This window comes from Rana temporaria, chromosome 5, assembly GCF_905171775.1.
Source record: "Rana temporaria chromosome 5, aRanTem1.1, whole genome shotgun sequence".
In the NCBI taxonomy this organism is placed as follows: domain Eukaryota; kingdom Metazoa; phylum Chordata; class Amphibia; order Anura; family Ranidae; genus Rana; species Rana temporaria.
Window position 1 is genome coordinate 265699233 of NC_053493.1, and position 20732 is coordinate 265719964.

At 44.1% G+C, this 20732-nt stretch overlaps 1 protein-coding gene across 4 annotated transcripts in view; it reads right to left on the reverse strand.

The window, feature by feature from the left end:
* Window positions 1–563: 563 nt before the first annotated feature.
* The window catches only part of RIPOR2 (RHO family interacting cell polarization regulator 2), a 231532-nt gene continuing 211363 nt past the window's right edge, over window positions 564–20732 (reverse strand). For all 4 annotated transcript variants that reach the window (XM_040353814.1, XM_040353811.1, XM_040353813.1 and 1 more), the window contains 2 exons: window positions 6774–6864; window positions 564–3335 (listed from right to left, as the gene is read on the reverse strand). In XM_040353814.1, the coding sequence (XP_040209748.1) occupies window positions 3250–3335; window positions 6774–6864 (177 nt within the window). In that variant the 3' untranslated portion in view covers window positions 564–3249. The remainder of the gene's footprint in view (window positions 3336–6773; window positions 6865–20732) is intronic.

The window sequence follows — 20732 nt, forward strand, 5'->3', positions numbered from 1 at the left end:
ACGACGTGAAAACTGCCGGACAAAAAAAGAGAACCAGCTCTCTTTTATCCCACCGGCATTTCCGGCGGACTTTTTCCCGGCAGTTTTCCTATGGGACACACGGTTGGGATTCCTGACCAAAGCTCTCGTCTGAGTTTTCCCGATGGGAAAACCTCTCGTGTGTACGGGGGAAAAGTTACGGAGCAGGTTCTCGGTTTCCCCCCCGGGATTTCTGACAGATCTTTTCCCATCGGGAATCCCGGTTGTGTGTACGAGTCATTTGAGTAAAAGATGATAGTTTGATGGGCTAGTGTATACAATGTAATATTGACATACTGGGGTTGATTTACTAAAATTGGAGAGTGTAAAATTTGGTGCAGATGTGCATGGTAGCCAATCAGCTTCTAACTTCAGCTTGTTCAATTAAGCTTTGACAAAAAAAAAACTGGAAGCTGATTGGTTTCTATGCAGAGCTGCACCCTCAATTGCACTCTCCAGTTTCAGTAAATAACCCCACTGTTTGGGCATGGAGGTTAAAATGCAACATGGCAGAAAGGGGTGGCTAGATCATTTTAATTTCTTTCTTTTTTTTTTTGTGGTAAGTAATCTACAAAAGTAAATATACAAAGTTAATTGAAAAAATCTTGATACTAATAAAAGAAACCTGAGCTTCATATTGACACCTTCTAAGGAAGCAAGAATGTTTGCCAGCTCTTTTATATATATATATTTATAGTAGTCATTAAAAGAAGCATTACTCATACATCATTACACCTACAGTACACTATGCACTGGAATGGCTGAAGCAACATAACTATTGTAATTTTACTAAACTAGCTGAAAAAATGATAATGCATTGTATGTGGTATGATATGACTCTGCAAGAACATATTTCCAAGACACTACATAGTGGTTAGAGTTGCTGCAGGATCTGACATTTCTAGGTAAGTGTATAGATATGCACACACGCATTATACAGGATTGCATGGGACCATGTAGCCAGCGCATATTCCCAGCATCATTGTTATCTCGAGGGACCCAAATATACAAATTGGGAAAAAAATGCAACTTTGACAATCCACTTTTCTCCCTGAGAAGGATCAGCTAGGGGTGTCTGACATGAATGCACACAGCATTAATCTGAATGTTTTGGATATCTTATGACCTATTCTCTATTACAGTTTGTAGATTTAACCTTTTGATCTAGTATTAGCTACAAAGGAGAAGCTTATCTATATTGAATGTGTTTAGCAATAGAATTCGCAGAAATATAAAATATTATAGATGCACAGTATGCACCGACTTAGGGGGGGATGCCAATACACCAACAACATGGAAGGAAGTCTAAATATGTTACTTGTTTATTCTTTTATTCTATCACCTGCACTCGCGTGCCTTTCCCTAGACCTCACCAGATACAGCATATATTATTATAGCTTTATTAACGTGTGCCATTTCTTCGCGCTGGAAATACTCACAAGCTGGGCTTCTAACAAGCACGCTTGAGAAATTTCCAGGCATGCACCAGAAAATCAAAATCATGCCAGGCTCTTGTTAAGGCATGTTCTACCTGAAGGAACGCACAATTCTACTACTTAAGGTTCTTATGGACAGTAATAATACTTTTGCTGCTGAACTTTTGCTTGAGCTACTCTGTTTTGTGTGATAGTATTAATTTAAGTTCACAGTTGTGTTCCCCAGAGAAAGTCAAATGCAGAGTATTGTAACTCTGAGTAGCTTTATTTGTGTGCATATTATCTCTATGGGGTGTTTTTGATGATTATGATGATAAGAAACAAAAGTGGTTCTAAAGTCAAAAGGTTCTTAACCCTAATGCATTAAGGTAAAGAAACCTTCCAAAACTCGTTTCCAACCCCCTGTCCCTAAACACCCACCTGAGTCCTCCGACGATCCAACGCTGGCCTCGTCTACAGTGGCGCTGCTCCCTCTTCCTGATCTCACAGGAGTCTCTGAAAGCAGCAGGAGTCATAGGGTCCTGCTAGTGTCAGTCAAATCCTGTGAGGAGGGAGCTAGGGGGAATGCATTCCGGCTTGGGAGCATGCCCACATGGGTTCCCCCATAGCACATGACTTGCTGAGGGGGCACCCACAGGAAGAAGGAACACAAAATGCTGGCAAACGACTGCAGAAGAAGTGGTATGGGGCCGCCCTGTCCAATATAGTTGCACATAGTGGGTAAGTATAGCATAATTTTTATTTAAAGCCCCCAAAAATTTCAATATTACTTTAATAGTACTGAATGAAGTGATCCATTCCGCCAAGGCTGGAATCCATTAGCTTAGGTAAAGTAGTAAATGAGATTAGCTATGCATAATTGTACCTGCTAATGCTTGTGCACTGTATGAGAAATCATGTTTCTGGATATAGTGCGTACCCTTGCTCCTCATATAGGCAAGCTGTGCTTCCTGCTTAGTCGTGCCCAGTAGTGTTTGTATTTTATTCTTACAATCCCTAAATGTGATTCTATTAGTCTGCTCTGACTGAATGGAAACAGCCGACTTTCTTTGTGGCTTACTGATTTTATTACAGCACTTGGCCATCAAGATTGCTAATCAGCCAGTAAAGGAAGAATTTTTAAATGTGAAAATAAAATAAAGTCGTTAAAACACAGAAAAAATTACAATAAATTGCAAAAACATATAAAAACAATCTTCATGTAAACCTTTAAATGTGTACACACTGAAAAACAATAGCTTCCCTTTAAAGATAGCTGTTGTTTCTGAAATTCTCATACATAACCTATAGAGGAGCTGAATGCAAAGATAATATTTCAAGCAACCTATTAATCAGGTAATGTACTAAGCCAGTGAATGGCAACTCAGCATAATGCCAGTATGTAGGGTGGACTTTTTCTATACAGTATTTGTGTGCAATGCCAATATTGTGAAAGGCAAGAAAAAAAGATGAGACATCTGGTACAGATTACAGAAACTGGGACAATAATGGGCCATGGCTTTTTAAAAATGTAGTTCCATCAAGAAGAGGCGTAGGTTCCATGTTCTTCTACTGTAGTAATGGTGTCCATGGCAGACCAGGCAGGCACGGACATGACCTTTGACTGGTATATTTATTCTATCCATAAAAGATGCTTCTTGTTCCAACTCCTGCTGGTCCACACATACACACGCATGTATATTGTTACTGGAAATTACTGCTGGAGATTTTGCAGGCTTAAATTTCTGCTTGTATTCAGCATCATCTTCTTGGGCATAGGGATATCTGTATACATTCGGAATTCTTCTTATAGTGCCTAGAAAGCAGGAGTAGGTCCTCTCTTTTCTGGGCTCACTGTAGCAGCTTTGTTTAAGGAGTCATATGCGCAATGTCCTTCCTCTCCTTAACATGATAGAAAAATAAGTTAGTGCTTTGACGTGTTCATTTTATATGTTCATTTAAACAAAAGAGGAAGCTCAGGAAGATTATGGTCATGCATATTTCGGGAAAACTGACCAAGAAGACTGAACATTTAGGCCCGGATTCTCGTACGAGTTACGCCGGTGTATCTCCAGTTACGCCGCCACAACTCTGAGTCCGAGCCATCGTATCTATGTGCCTGATTCTTAGAATCAGTTACGCATAGATTTGTATTAGATCCGACCGGCGTAAGTCTCTTACGCCGTTGTATCTTAACTGCATATTTACGCTGGCCGCTAGGGGCGTGTGCGCTGATTTACGCCTAGAAATATGTAAATCAGCTAGATACGCCAATTCACGAACGTACGCCCGGCAGACGCAGTACAGATACGCCGTTTACGTTAGGCTTTTCCCGGCGTAAAGTTACCCCTGCTATATGAGGCGTACCAATGTTAAGTATGGACGTCGTTCCTGTGGCAAATTTTGAAAATTTTACGTCGTTTGCGTAAGTCGTTCGCGAATAGGGCTGGGCGTCATTTACGTTTACGTCGAAAGCATTGGCTTCTTGCGGGTTAATTTGGAGCATGCGCACTGGGATACTTTCACGGACGCCGCATGCGCCATCCGTAAAAAGCGTCATTTACGTGGGGTCACATTAAATTTACATAACACACGCCCACATCTACCACATTTCAATTAGGCAAGCTTACGCCGGCCTATTTACGCTACGCCGCCGCAACTTTGGTTTGAGAATACGACACTTGCTTGTCAAAGTTGCGGAGGCGTTACGTAAATAGGATACGTTACGCCCGCACAAAGATACGCGATTCTACGTGAATCCGGGCCTTAGCCTTTTGCTTTGTACATGCAGTGCTGTGAGAAAGTATTTGCCCCTTGCTGATTTAAAAAAAAAAATTGGTATATTTGTCACACTTAAATGATTCAGATCATCAAACAAATTGTAATATTACACTTGCCACTCCCAGGCCTAAATACTGCCAGAAAAAGGTCAGGCAACGCACTGACATCTTTGCAGTCATGGTGCTATAAGCTGGGTGTTCAGTGTGTCCCTATACCTTCAACCGCTTGCCGACCGCACAAGTTTTTACGTCGACAGAATGGCACAGCTGCACAAATGGGCATATATATACGTCCCCTTTAATTTGCCCTGTGTGGTCGCGCGCCGGTGTCCTGCGATCGGGTCACAGAGCTAAAGAACGGAGAGATGTCCGTGTAAACACAACATCTCCCCGTTCTTCCTAGTGACATGTCACAGATCGTCTGTTTCCTCTCATCGAGAACGACGACCAGTGACGTGTCACTCGTAGCCACGCCCCCTAACCGTTAGAATCACTCCCTAGGACACACTTAACCCCTTCAGCGCCCCCTACAGGTTAACCCATTCACTGCCAGTGTAATTTTTACAATAATCCGTGCATTTTTATAGCACTGATCGCTGTAAAAATGACAATGGTGTCAAAAGTGTCTGATGTGTCCGCCATAATGTCGCAGTCACGATAAAAATCACTGATTGCCGCCATTATTTTATTAATAAAAATGCCATACAACTATCCCCTATTTTGTTGACAATATAACTTTTGCGTAAAGCAATCAATAAACACTTATTGCGTTTTTTTTTTAACCAAAAATATGTAGAAGACTACGTATCGGCCTAAACTAAAGAAAGAAAACGTTTTTTTTATATATTTTTGGGGGATATTATAGCAAAACGTAAAACATATTGAATTTTTTTTAAATTGTCACTCAATTTTTGTTTATAGCGCAAAAAATAAAAACCGCAGAGGTGATCAAACACCACCAAAAGAAATCTTTATTTGTGGGGAAAAAAAGGACGTAAATTTTGTTTGGAAGCCACGTTGCACGACCGCGCAATCGTCAGTTAAAGTGATGCAGTGCCGAAAAAAGTGGCCTGATCTTTGGCCAGCCAAATGGTCCGGGGCTTAAGTGGTTAAGGAAGGGTGGGCTCCCTCCAGCCCATCTGCCCTTCATTTATACCATCAGAATGCATGTGCTTCCACTGTGGAGCCTCTTATAAGTTAGAGGTAGGACTACATGTAACAGGGTGCCTTGCCGGGGCCTGTAGCTTACGCATGTACAGTATCTCACAAAGGTGAGTACACCCCTCACATTTCTGTGGACTGATGCAACAAAAGTTTAACTTTTTGGAAGGTGTGTGTCCTGTTATAGCTGGTGTGAAACTAACGCATCACTTCATAAAAAGAACATCATACCAGCATACAAACATAATGGTGGTAGTGTGATGGTCTGGGGCTGCTTTGCAGCTTCAGGACCTGGACGATTGGCATAATTGATGAAACCATGAATTCTGCGCTCTACCAGAGAATCCTGAAGAAGAATGTCCGGCCATCTGTTCGTGATCTCAAGCTCAAGAGCACTTATGCCGCGTACACACCATCACTTTATGTGATGGAAAAAAATGACGTTTTCAAAAACGTCACTTTAATTGACCGTGTGTGGGGGAAAACGTCATTTTATGTCTTGTAAAAAACGAGCAAAAAAAATTCAAGCATGCTTCAATTTTATGTGTCGTTTTTCAAAAGTGCACTTTTTACTTCACAGAAATTGACCGTGTGTAGCAAAAAACGTCGTTTTCTAAGACGTTTTTTCATCCACACATGCCCAGAAGCTACTTATGAAGCAAGCTTCAATGGTAAAACGTGGTGGAACGTAACCTCACTTTGCAAGAACATTGTGAGAAAAACGATGGTGTGTAGGCAACTTCGTCTTTGAAAATTGAAGTTTCAAAAACGTCATTTTTTACTTCACAGAAAGTGTCGTTTTTTTTCATCACATAAAGTGATGGTGTGTATGCAGCATTAGGTTATGCAGCAGAACAATGATCCAAAAGACAGTAGCAAGTCCATCTCTGAATGGCTCAAAATAAGACAAAATTACGTTTTTGGAGTGGCCTAGTCAAAGTCTGGACCTAAATCTAATTGAGTTGCTGTGGCATGACCTTACACAGGCCGTTCATGCTTGAAAACCCTCCAATGTGACTGAAACAATTCTGCAAAGAGTGGGCCAAAATTCCTCCACAGCAATGTGAAAGACTCATTGGCACTTATCACAAATGCTTAATTGCAGTTGTTATCGCAGAGGGTGGCACAACCAGTTATGAGGTTTAGGCGACAATTACTTTTTCATATATGCAAAAAAAGAAAACATCAGGAAGGGGGCAAATACTTTTTTTACAACACTGTATCTAATGGCCAAACTCCAGGAAGAGTCACATGCTACAATATTTGGATACCATTCTAAATTTGACATGCATAGCCATATTTACCCGCAACAAATGCAGCCATGTAACAAGGTTACAAATGAGCAATACAATACCATTGTATTTTGATTACACCCAGAAATCTTTAGCATCTGACTTACCAAAAGATTCCAACTTTTCTGATGCAATTTTACTGATCTCTTCATTGTCTGACTGACAGAGTGTAACAAATGTTGTAATACTCTCCGGAGCCTAAAATAAAAGCAATATATAAATACTTATTTTTTATAATAATTTGCTTTGGTTATATATTTTTTTTTTAAATAGCTCATCAGTGTGCAACAAGAAAACATCAAGAGTAAGTTGCAAAACGAAAAAAAAAAAGACAGCAACCTCCAAAATGTATCAGCAAAAGCAAACGTTCATCAGCTATATACTGTACAGTCATTTTTCACTGCAGCTCAAGTATGCTTCCTTACCCAGTAAAGTGTATATGATGTACAGTAACTGGTCAGTGCAACAAGCAGTGTGAAGACATGGGTCACGTCAGGGGCGTTGCTAGGTGGCAAAAAGACCAGGGGCTTCAGCCTGAAGTCCGAGTCTGGCAATCGGGGGGAGGGGGTGTTACCAACCTGATGTGCACTGACCTACCTGACACACTCTGACCTCCTACCTGACACACACTGACCTACCTGACCAGAATTTAGGTAACGTGACCTCCTCCTGCAGCTAAGCCAGTAGTGTGTGGCGCGCTTATCACACTAGAGTAGACAGCAGCCTCTCCAGGCAGCCAGAGCCACGATAGGACACAGGAGAGGAGAGGTGCCCGCCCAAGCGCCGAGTGGGGATCTTCTCACAGTGGCGCAGCGGCCGCATTGTAATTCCCGCCTTCTGGAGCCTGCAGCGCCTGCGATGGACATCACACGTCTCGCGGTCCCAGCATTGGACCAGTGGGACATCCATCATAGGCGCTGCAGGCTCCAGAAGGCAGGACCTGCTATGTCACTCGGCCGAGCTTGGGGTCAGATTTGTCCCCGCTGGGGCTCTGGGCTAATAACAGAATTGTGCATGCCCAAGACCTGGGGCTTTTTGGGGACCCACACGGGCCTATAGCCCCCTCAGCCCCCCCTCCCGACGCCACTGGGTCATGTGCTGTAGCTTTAGCCTGCTTTCCTTGTTAAATATTTCAGTTATACCTCTAGTACTTTACAACCAAATGCCAATATTATCTGTGAGGTCAAGATTTATGCTTTCTGCCAATCAAGGACACTTGTACCTCTCCAGTTGCCTACTCCACCACTCTTTGAGGCTTGCTGCAAAGGTTTGAGGCTTGCTGTATATTTGGAAGATATTATAGTGCTTGTTTATAAGAATGTCACTCTGCTTGTCTAACAATCTCTATCTATAGCTAGCCTAAGACTAGCAATACATGGAATGGTGGTATTTTGATCAGTGTGTGGGCTCCCCCGCTTGATAGAAGTCAATTGTTTAATTGACTTCTGTTGACATGTTGGAACGGTTTTAGTTGCTCAGCAGCTGCATAAAAAGAATGACCAGTGTGTTATGAAAGTGGTGGGTACCACTGTCCCGGTGAGGGAATTCCTCCATCCACCTTGTTTGTGTGGATAGAGAAACCCATTACATTTTTTTTTCTTCAGCCATCTGGTGATAAAAAAAAATATTCTCCGATCCATGTACACTATGCCACCTAAGAAATTACACAGGCAGTGTTGTGCCAAATGAGGCCAGGTGGCCCTGGTGGGCAGAACAGTAAGCTGGTACCTTTTACTATATACAAGAGTGTGTTAAAGTTCATAAACAACGTGCTGTGAAGATAGCTAAGAGCGGTCTCTGGAGGTCCCGCTGTCCTTGGCCATGTTGGCTATACTGATATTAATAAAGGAATTGCCAGATTCCATTAAAACACTAAAATATACAAACCTGACTACAGTAATAAAGAATTCTTTTAAAACTACAGGTTATCTTACTTGAAATACTGAGGTTTAGTGATCATCTATAGTTAGACAGCAGTAGGTATGAAGTAATACAAAGTAAATATTACTCTAATCTGTATTCCTGCACTGTACATGCTTATAAAGAGTTGGGAATGTAAATTTTGCTGGGAATTCTGCCACTCTCATCCTCAAGTTCTTGCCAAGTAAAGCATGCAGAATGTAAACGATGAGGCTTAAGAGGACAAAGACAGAACACTATGAGGTAACGGTCAGGCAATTTCAATTTCGTGAAGACTTGTAAACACTTGCCCATGCCACCTGGAGAGCAGCAGACAAATAATAGGTTGGTATAGGTAATAAATACCTAACAGACTTTGGCAATAACTAGAAGTTAAATTTTTAGCGCTAAAACATATTACACAAAGAAAATGAAAAAAAAAAAAAGCTTATTTGAATTGTGCCAAGCACGTACATAATGTACTACCAAATTCTCTGAGATTAGAGGCAGAAAAGAAGTTTCACAATATATGTTCTGGCATGTAAATATTGGAAAACATACAGCCTGCTTGGAGATAGGCATTAAAGTAAAACTGATGGCTAAACATTTTTTCATTTTGGGTAGTGCGATGAAGGATTTAAAACCCCTGTCGTGTTTTGTTTGCCATCTGTGTTCCTTGGGGGGGTTATTTAAATTAATTCCGGTCCCACAGTCACAACAGGAAGTGAGAGTAAATCCCTGGTAATCACCAGAACTATCATCACCATTTGGGAGATATTCCCTCCTGTTCTGGTGACTCAAAGTGTGTGATTTGCTTTCCCTTTCACTGACAAATAGAGACAAATGAAAAACCTAACAGGTGTTCTAAAAAAAAAAAGTGTTTTCTTAATTTATACTCTGATTGTGGTGTATGAACAATGCCGCGTACACACGATCATTTTTCGGCAAAAAAAAAAAACGTCATTTAAAATGATCGTGTGTGGGCTGCACATCGTTTTTCATCTTCTGAAAAACGACAAAAAAAATAAATTCGAACATGCTGCATTTTTTAACGTCGTTTTAAACAATGTTGTTTTTCGGGTAGTAAAAAATGATCGTGTGTGGGATAAAACAAGGTTTTAAATCCGCGCATGCTCAGAAGCAAGTTATGAGACGGGAGCCCTCGTTCTGGTAAAACTACCGTTCATAATGGAGTAAGCACATTCATCATCTTTTACTAACAAGGAATCAGCTAAAGAAGCCCAAATGCGAATAGAACTTCCCCTTTAGAGTGCCGTCGTACGTGTTGTACGTCACCGTGCTTTGTTCATAATTTTTTTTTAAATCATGGTGTGTGGGCAACGTCGTTTTTTAATGATGAAGTTGGAAAAACATTGTTTTTTGGACATGCTGAAAAACAACGTTTTTTTTAATGCCGAAAAATGATCGTGTGTACGCGGCATTAGGCCTCATGCACACTGGACGTTTTTGGACATTTTTACAGCAGTTGTTTTTGGCAGTAGACGTTTTTTCCTATAGTCATTAAACTCTCCATCATGTTATCCTATGTGTCCATGCACACATAGACTGTTATCAGCAGTTTTGGGCAGTGGCGTTTTTGAGCAGTAAAAAAAAACAAAACTAGTGGGTTCTGAGAGACGTTTTTCAGCTGTAAAAAGGCTCTAACGCTGATAAACATCGATAAACGCTCAAAAACATCACTCACCAGCGTTTTTTAACGTTTTTGATCCATTAAAAAAAAAAATGTCTTCAACAAAAAAAAACACTAACGCGGAAAAACTCTATTGCAAAAACGTTGAAAAAAGTTTAAAAAAACTCACTGCAAAGTTACTGGCGTTTTTATAACATTATTTTAACGTCCAGTGTGCATGAGGCCTAAGAGCTATAGAAGACTAGCAGGCCTTAATGTCTACAGCTGCCATAAATTGGCCATATAACCAGGCCCTGATTTAGGGGGGTGCTGGGGTGGGCTGTGCCCCCCCAAGATTTTAATTGTGCCCCCCCGGTCTCTGTCAGTGCATTCACTGGTCCATGAACCAGTCTGAAGGGGACAGTTGATGTAAGGTAGCACATTGATGGAGGCAGTTTCTGTAAGGGGGCACCGATAAAGCTATTTGATGTAAAGGGCTACTCTGATATAGACATGTGAAAGATAAGGGGGCACAGGTTCTGTTTATTCATCCTAATTAATGGTGGCCCGTCCATATCCATATTCTACATGCATGGATTCCAATGGGGTATTTTTTATTTTATTTTTAAAGCATGTGATTAGAGCCAAAGGCTCTACAGCACCCGAGATCAGATAGACCAGAGGTGAGTGTTATCCAATTCCCCTCATAAGTAAAAGGTGCTTGGCATGGAAGCTATCATCCTGTGCAGCATGCCCCTCCCCCTTTCCTCAGGTATCTGTAGATAAAAACCCATATGCTTGCCCAAGCCAAGCTTACAGGGTTAGGCAGCAGCCCCTAGACCCCATTTTCCTAACAGTATTTGGACAGTGCTTACATCTGCCCGCCCTCTTATTTATATAAGCGTCTATAGACAGGCAGATGTTGATAGCAACAAGAGGTGCCTCTACTTACTTATGCATTGTGTAGCATTGATAAAAACACTTCGGCCCAGATTCTCAAAGGGCTTACGACGGCGCAACGCCATTAGCGCCGTCGTAAGTCCTAATCTGGGCCGTCGTATCTATGACGACTGATTCTTAGAATCAGTTACGCATAGATATCCATTAGATCTGACAGGCGTAAGGCTCTTACGCTGTCAGATCTTAAATGCAATTTTTTTTCCAGCCGCTAGGTGTCGCCTCGTCGTTTTCCCTGTCGTCTATGCAAATGAGCTATTTACGCGAGATTCCCGAACGTACGCGCGGACGACGCAGTGAATTTACGACGTTTCCGTAAGCGTAAACTTTCCCCTGCTATATGAGGGGCAAGTTTACGAAGGTCCGTCGTATGCCATGTTAAGTATGGCGTCGGGTCAGCGTCGTCTTTTTCCATCGTTTACGTCGTTTTCCTAAGTCGTTCGCGAATAGGACTTTACGTCAATGATACTCACGTCGGCGTCATTGACGTTTTCCATCGTGAGCTGGAGCATGCGCACTGGGCTATTTTTACGCCCGGCGCATGCGCAGTTCGATCGGCGCGGGGGCGCGCTTAATTTAAATACAAGCCACCCCCTTTGAATTACGCTGCCTTACGCCGGGCCATTTACACTACGCCGCCGCAAATTACGGAGCAAGTGCTTGGAGAATACGGCACTTGCTCCAGTAATTTGCGGCGGCGTAGTGTAAATGGCTTACGCTACGCCGCCGCAGATTCTACGAGAATCTGGCCCTTCAAATCTAGACAAGGCATTTCCTAGCATTTTGGAACATCAGATTGCACAAGAGAGATTTATTATACAATGTTCCATGCAATATGACATTTTAACAAGTAACCTTCAAACTATTTGCATTACTTGCAAATAACATACTATGTAATGCTTAACCTTATATTACAGGCGCACTGTATGCAAAATGTCATGATTTATGTTATCTGATGTAGGCAAACAGTGATGTAGGAATGCAATTAGTTCGTAGATTTTATTACATTGTTATAATATGTCACATTGCATAAGCAATAAATCAAATCAGATTATGGAAATGTGTTACAACACTATAACAGAACTGGAGGCAAGGCCTAATTAAAGTTAATTAAAAACAAGCTTTTAATTAAAGTACAATACACATCTTCTGTTAAATGTCTCCTGTCACAGAAGAGCAAACACAAGAGTGTTATCAAAGGTAAATGTATTTGTTATTGTTTGGAGCACGTACTGCTACTGGAATTACACACACACACAATATATATACACACACGTGATTCTGCACATCATATAATCACACACATAGGTTGGACTTGTGTCTTTTTTCAACCTCACCTACTATGTAAATGTGTAACTTCGGGGCAGGGGGGACACGCGTTGTATCTGCCAATGGATGTCCGCCAGCGCCCACTGATCATCGAGGAGAGAGGCTGGACAGAGCTCTGCATATGTAAACAATACAAAGCTCCGTCCTGACAGGGGGGATGTGAGTTTTCTTTCCCTGCAAAGGAAAGGGTATAAAATCCATCACACCCCTAAGTAAAATAAAAAATATATATTCTTCCTGCAGGGTAATGCGATAATGTTCTTGTATGCATCGCAAACTAGCACATTATGAAAAACTTGCCTTAAAGAGGTTGTAAAGGTTCATGTTTTTTCACCTTAATGCATTTTATGCATTAGGGCAGGGGTGGCAAACTCAAATTCATCGGGGGCCGCATTAGCAGTATGGTTGCCCTCAAAGGGCCGGTTGTATCTGTAAGACTATGGGCCTGATTTACCAAGCCTTTACTCCATGACTCATGGAGTAAAAGCAGGAGTAGCAGCCGTTTGGCCATTTACTAAAGAAATACGCTGCTAGTGCAGTGTATTTCCCTAGTTACTAATGTGCTCCGTGCGCCCAGGAGAGGGTGCATTGTGCACCAGTACAGACCTGGCGCACGGCACATTAAACTATAAATTGCGGGGGTTTGGGCGGGAGTTTATTAAGGGGGGAGGTGGGGGGATGCAGGGGAAGTGAAGTGACATGTGTTTTGAAGTGTTTGGCGGGCCGAATTGAAAGGGAAAGTGTTTTTTGAAAACAGATCCCCGTACGCTTGCACAGTGCGCCTGAACCTCGGGAGGTTCATTTGCATACTGGGCATGCGCAGAGAGAAAAGTCAGGGATTCCCATGCGCCCTGTCAGTACGCCGTGAAAATCTTGGTAAATACCAAGCGGCGTACCCGTGAATGCGCTGCGTGACGCGGCGCACGGGAATCTCCGAGCTGTTTTCAGCCCTGAAGGGGAACTCGGCGCCAAATTTCAAACTTGAAATCGGCGCGGGTCCCCCTTCAGGGCTACATTAGGCTCTTAGGCTTGGTCCGGAACGTGAGGGGTTAAACCCGCGCCGATTCGGCGCGGGGGGTCCCCCCCCAGATCCAAACCAAGCCCTCATCCCAAGCATGCAGTCTGGCCCGGACAGGAATGGGGGAGGGGACGAGCGAGCGGCCCCCCCCCCTCCTGAGCCGTACCAGACCGCATGCCCTCAACATGGGGGAGTGTGTGCTGTGGGGGAGGGGGGCACTGCCCCCCCACCCCACAGCACTCTTGCCCCCATGTCGATAGGGACAAGAGCCTCTTCCCGACAACCCTTGCCATTGGTTGTCGGGGTATGCGGGCGGGGCTAATCGGAATCTGTGAGCTCCCTTTAATAAGGGGGCCCCCAGATGCCGGCCCCCCACCCTATGTGAATGAGTATGGGGTACATCGTACCTCTACCCATTCACATGGGGGAAATGTAAAGTAAAAAAAAAACACCACACAGAATAAAATATTTTATTAATCTGCTCCGGAGCCCCCCCTTTCTTCTTTAGCTCTCTTAGAAGGGGGGGTTTCTTCTCTCCCGATCTTCCGCCGGGACCCTGGGCTTCGGTGATTTCTGCCGGGGGAGGGCGCCATCCCTCGGTCCTCTCCGGAGCCTTCCGCCGGATGCCCCCACCCCATTTAAGCTCTTTTTCATTAGGGAGGGGCATCCGGACTTCGGGGTCTTCTGCCGGGGGATGGCGCCTATCCCCCGGTCTTTCCGGTGCCTTCCGCCAGGGTTCCGGTCTTCCTGGTCTTCTGCCGGGGGTGCGCCAACTCCCCGGTCTTTTCTCTTCTGTCTTCTCTGCTCCCTCTTCTGCCTGGCTCCCCCGCGGAGCCAGGGCTTTCTTCCGTCTTCTTTCTTCTCTCTTCCTTCTTCTGCCTGTCTCCTCCGCGGAGCACAGGGCTTGTCTCCGCTGTCTTCTCCCTTCTCTTCTATTCGATGTTGACACGACGAGGTCCGGCGCTGGAATGCCGTCTGAGCAGTGGGCATGGACTTATATAGGGCAATGCCACCATGTGACCTCAACCCATGTGACATCACATTCCCATCATGCCCAGGGAATGTGATGTCACATGGGTTGAGGTCACATGGTGGCATTACCCTATATAAGTCCATGCCCGCCGCTGACACGGCATGTCAGCGCGGAACCTCGTCGTGTCAACATCGAATAGAAGAGAAGGGAGAAGACAGCGGAGACAAGCCCTGGGCTCCCGGAGGAGACAGGCAGAAGAAGGAAGAGAGAAGAAAGAAGACGGAAGAAAGCCCTGGCTCCGCGGGGGAGCCAGGCAGAAGAGGGAGCAGAGAAGACAGAAGAGAAAAGACCGGGGAGTTGGCGCACCCCCGGCAGAAGACCAGGAAGACCGGAACCCTGGCGGAAGGCACCGGAAAGACCGGGGGATAGGCGCCATCCCCCGGCAGAAGACCCCGAAGTCCGGATGCCCCTCCCTAATGAAAAAGAGCTTAAATGGGGTGGGGGCATCCGGCGGAAGGCTCCGGAGAGGACCGAGGGATGGCGCCCTCCCCCGGCAGAAATCACCGAAGCCCAGGGTCCCGGCGGAAGATCGGGAGAGAAGAAACCCCCCCTTCTAAGAGAGCTAAAGAAGAAAGGGGGGGCTCCGGAGCAGATTAATAAAATATTTTATTCTGTGTGGTGTGTTTTTTTTACTTTACATTTCCCCCATGTGAATGGGTAGAGGTACGATGTACCCCATACTCATTCACATAGGGTGGGGGGCCGGAATCTGGGGACCCCTTTATTAAAGGGGTCTCTCAGATTCTGATAAGCTCTCCGCCCGCATACCCCGACAACCAACGGCCAGGGTTGTCGTGAAGAGGCTCTTGTCCCTATCGACATGGGGGCAAGAGTGCTTTGGGGTGGGGGGGCAGTGCCCCCCTCCCCCACAACACACACTCCCCCATGTTGAGGGCATGTGGTCTGGTATGGCTCAGGAGGGAGGGGGGCGCTCGCTCGTCCCCACCCCCATTCCTGTCTGACCAGACTGCGTGCCTGGGATAAGGGCTTGGTTTGGATCTTGGGGGGGGGGGGGCCACGCTATTTTTTTGGGCCCCGGTTTAACCCCTTATGTTCCAGACCAAGCCTAAGAGCCTGGTATGCACCTGGAGGGAACCCACCTTATTTTTTTTGGGGGGGTCTGGAGTTCCCCTTCATGAACAGCGATCTGTCATTTACACATGTCAGTCCCATCCCCCCCCCCTACAGTTAGAACACACCCAGGGAACATATTTAACCCCTCCCTCGCACCTAGTGTTAACCCCTTCCCTGCTAGTGGCATTTTTTGAGTAAGCAATGCATTTTTTACAGCACTGATCGCTAGAAAAATGCCAATGGTTCCAAAAAAGTGTTCGATGTGTCCGCCATAATGTCGCAGTACCGATAAAAATCGCTGATCGCCCCAATAACTAGTTAAAACAAAAAAAAAAAAAATTTGTAGACGCTATACCTTTTGCAAAAACCAAACACTAAACGCTATTTGCGATTTTTTGGAACCAAAAAGATGTAGAATACGTATCGGCCTAAACTGAGGGGTTTTTTAGTTTTTTGAATATATATTTTTGGGGATATTTATTATAGCAAAAAGTAAAAATAATTTTTACATATGTGGGCGGGACTTACGCAAGTCCCGCCCACATATATAAACATCGTTCAAACCACACATGTGAGGTATTGACGCGTGCGTTAGAGCGAGAGCAATACTTTTACCACTAGACTTTCTTTGTAACTATAAACTGGTAACCTGGAAAAAAAAATAAAAGGTCGCCTATGGGGATATTCACGGAATTCATTTTGGCCCCATTGCAGGAGTGTTTCCAATAGTAAAGCGTGACATGTAAGGTATCTATTTACTCAGTGTAACATCATCTTTCACATTATCCCCAAAAATTGGGCTCACTTTTGTGTTTTGTTAATTTTTAACCACTTGAGCCCGGACCATATTTCTGGTCAATGACCGGGCAAGTTTTTGTGATTCGGCGCGGCGTCGCTTTAACTGACAATTGCGCAGTCGTGCGACGTGGCTCCCAAACAAAATTGGCAACCTTTTTTTTCACACAAATAGATTATTAAATGTGCGTGTTTACTTCTGTCTTTAACACCTCCCCTTCAGGCTGGAAAGCATCAGATCAGGGGAAACAAAAAAAAAAGCTCTCATTCCATTGCAGCTTGGTTCCTACATGTGTGATGAACTGAGCATGCTCAAACACTTAGAAAAAAAATATCCTTTCTTTTTAAAAGGTGAAAAACACTCATTGGATGCTCATAGAGCGTGGTTTGGGTTAATTGCAGGTGTGCCCAATTACAAGCTCACCCAAACTAGAGACTGCAATTTGTTCATGTGATTTCAATTGCTTCATTACTAGCACTGTTATAAAAAGCTTGGATCGATCAGTCCTCAGCTGCCCTCAGAAGGGGCAGGCTGGCAGAAATGCTGTTGCTAAACACAAATGTGGTTTGTTGCATGGGTTTTGTTTTATTTTGCCAATGGTTTTGGTTTATTTTTAAATAATGTTCACTTTGATGTATTTGTCTATGTGGCCTTATTTTATGAAAAATGTGTAAAGCTATGGTTAATTAGTATTTTGAAATGTATTTTTGTTTGTTTGTCTTTTTTTGCTTTCCTTGTTTTGTTGACCAATAAAAATTACTTTAAAATTGTTAAGTTTGTCTTTTGTTACTTTTTCATGCTACATATGTTGACAGCTGCAGCTGAACTAGGTTTGGGCCTAACAAATTATGTGTGATTTTTGTCTAAGCTTCTTTCCTGGTGTGTAATCATGAAATGTTTGCCATGTTTATTCTCCCTGACTTTAAAGACAAAAACTGGTAAGTATTTTATTTATTCTGCAGTGGTCCTCAGCCCTCAAGTACCCCCGACAGGACATGTTTTGGGGATTTCTCTTATCAAGAATTGCTGTCCAGACTATTTTAAAGCACATGTGCAAGATGAAGGAAAACCTGCAAACATGGCCTGTGGGGGGGGGGGGGGGTTTGCTATTGGTGGACAGGCTTGACGTGCTGATTTACAGCACTGTGCTTAAATCTAGCGCAAGGCAATCCTATTCAAATTGTGGGTGTTTGAGGGAAGCCAAGTGAGTGTTAGAACCCCTGCTTTGTGTTTTTTTATTTTTGTGTTGAGCTTTGTGTCCCTTTTCTTAAAATTGGCTTCACTTCCTGTCACACAGCTGAACAGGAAGTGAGGTTAAAACCCTACCAGTGTCATTTCTTGGGGACACCGGTCAATCTAACTAGTGTCCCCATTAAGCAAATTGCACTCCAGCACTGCTGTGTACACCCCAAATCATGGGTCTTCAAACTACGGCCCTCCAGTTGTTCAGGAACTACAATTCCCATCATGCCTAGTCATGTCTGTGAATGTCAGTGCATTACAAGGCCTCATGGGATGTGTAGTTCTACAACAGCTGGAGGGCCGTAGTTTGAGGATCCCTGCCCCAAATGATTATTTAGTTTGGGGTTTAGTAAAGGCAAAGCCACTCTGCAGTACAAGCATAGTTGCTGAAAATCTGAGAGGAAGCACTGATGGTTTTAACATCCAATCCTGTAGAAGCAAAGTTGTTTTGTTTTCTTCCTTGCTTTGCACTTGTAGGAGTGGATTTGCCTTTAGTAAATGGACCCCAAAGTCCAAGATCCCTAATAATTTGGGGTGTACACAGCAAAATGCTAGAGTGCAATTTACATAATGGGAAACTATTTAGATTGATCTCTGTGTCCACAAGAAAATATATTAGTAAGGTTTTACCCTCACTTCCTGTTTGGCTATGTGACAGGAAGTGAATGAATTAGAAAGGGTGAAGACACCTCACAAATGTTGTCACTATCAGGGGTGCAGACATCCCCCAAAAAATGAGCAGATAATACTTATTTGCAAATTAATAATTTTTTAGTTAACATTGGGTGGGGTGCTCTAACACACACATTCCTACATATTAGCAACGCTCTATCCTGGCCTATTGGCATGGTTATATTTTCTTAGGGCTCTCAATAAAACTCTATGAAATTTGTGCTTAAACTAGAACCAGGGGCGGACTGACAACTCATGGGGCCCCCGGGCAATAGAAGATTATGGGGCCCCTCTGGCTTACAGATGACCACCACGCCAGGAGGTAGTGCAGAGGCGGGCAGCTAAAATCTTGGGATATTCACATTAAAAGCATGTCATTTTCGGACAGATCTAAAAAAAACACAGATTTTTACATACTGTCCCTGGTTTTACTGAGCCTGGCAACCTGGATGGGGCCCCCTAGTGGCATGGGGCCCTCGGGCAGTGCCCGAGTGACTCAATGGTCAGTCCGCCCCTGACAAGAACTATAATCAACAAGTTTTATTTTCTTTCATTTTGGATAGAGTGAGGGAGGGTTATAGGCCCTGTCAGTTTATTTTGTATTATCTGTGTCCAATTGGGGAGATTTGCCTTCACTTCCTGCCCCATAGCCAAACAGGAAGTGAGAGAAAAACTATGCAAATTAACCACTTCCCGCCCAGCCTATGGCCGATTTACGTCCGGGAAGTGGTTACACAATCCTGACAGGACGTCCTGCAGGATTTCATGCCGCACGCGCCTGTGGGGGCACGCAGCGCGGCGATCGGTGATGCGGGGTGTCAGTCTGACACCCTGCATCTCCGATCTCGGTAAAGAGTCTCTCACGGAGACGGAGACTCTTTACCACGTGATCAGCCGTGTCCAATCACGGCTGATCACGATGTAAACAGGAAGAGCCATCGATGGCTCTTCCTCACTCGCGTCTTACAGACGCGAGTATAGGAGAGCCGATCGGCGGCTCTCCTGACAGGGGGCGTTCGCGCTGATTGTTTATCAGCGCAGCCCCCCCTCGGATCACCACACTGGACCACCAGGGATGCCCACCCTGGACCACCAGGGTGTGCAAAAACAAAAAAAATATAGAACAAAAAAACAAAAAGCATTAAAAAATAAGAAAAAAGATGCCAATCAGTGCCCACAAATGGGCACTGACTGGGAAAATCAGTGCCACCCCACAGTGCCCATCCATGCACAGTGCCCACCTATCAGTGCCCACCTGTGCCACCCATAAGTATCCATCAGTGCCACCCATAAGTGCCGCCCATAAGTATCCATCAGTGCCACCCATAAGTGCCGCCCATCTGTGCCGCCCATGAGTGCCCATCAGTGCCGCCTATGAGTGCCCATCAGTGCCGCATAGCAGCGCCGCCAATCAATGCCACCTCATCTGTGCCGTCAGTACTACCTCATCGATGTCCATCAGTGCCATCTCATCGGGGCCCATCAGTGCCGCCATATCAGTGCCCGTAATTGAAAGAGAAAAACTTATTTACAAAAAAATTAACCTAAAAAAAGAAAAAGGTTTTTTTGTTTTAAAATTTGCAGTCTTTTTTTAGTTGTTGCGCAAAAAAAAAAACGCAGAGGTGATCAAATAACAACAAAAGAAAGCTCTATTTGTGGGGAAAAAAGGACGCCAATTTTGTTTGGGTACAGTGTTGTATGACCGCGCAATTGCCATTCAAAGTGCGACAGTGTTGAAAGCTGAAAATTGGCTTGGGCGGGAAGGTGCGTAAGTGCCTGGTATGGAAGTGGTTAAGGGAATCCAGTGCCCCCCCAGAACTAGTGTGTGGGTCCCCTGAAAATTACTGGGCGGGGTTATACAAAAACAGGGTGTGACCTTGACAGGAAGGGGTGGGTCATTTTTCTATTAGGAGGTGCAGATATGTAGTCAGGCCTAGGGCAGAACCAAACCTTAATATACTACTGCATATTAGGGCTTATTTAGACCGGAACCGATTTACAGCGTGTTTTTATATTGTGGGAGGAAACCCACGCAGGTACAGGGAGAACATGCAAACTCCATGCAGATGCTGTCACGGGCGGGATTCGAACCAACGACTCTTTTGCTGCTAGGTCAAAGTGCTATACACTACACCACTGTGGTGAACGAACATGATTGCAGCTGAAAGCATGAGATCTTTTTTTTTTTTTTTTCAATACCATGCTTTCCAGCCTTATTGACCCCGCCTCTCTCCATAAAGAGGACCTGTCACACACTAGTCCTATTACAAGGGATGTTTACATTCCTTGTAATAGGAAGAAAACTGATCATTTTTTTTTTATTTTTTTATTTCAGTGTAAAACATTATAAAACTAAATAAAAATAAATAAGAAAACCCCCAAAAAATTTTTTAAAGCGCCCCGTCGCGACGAGCTC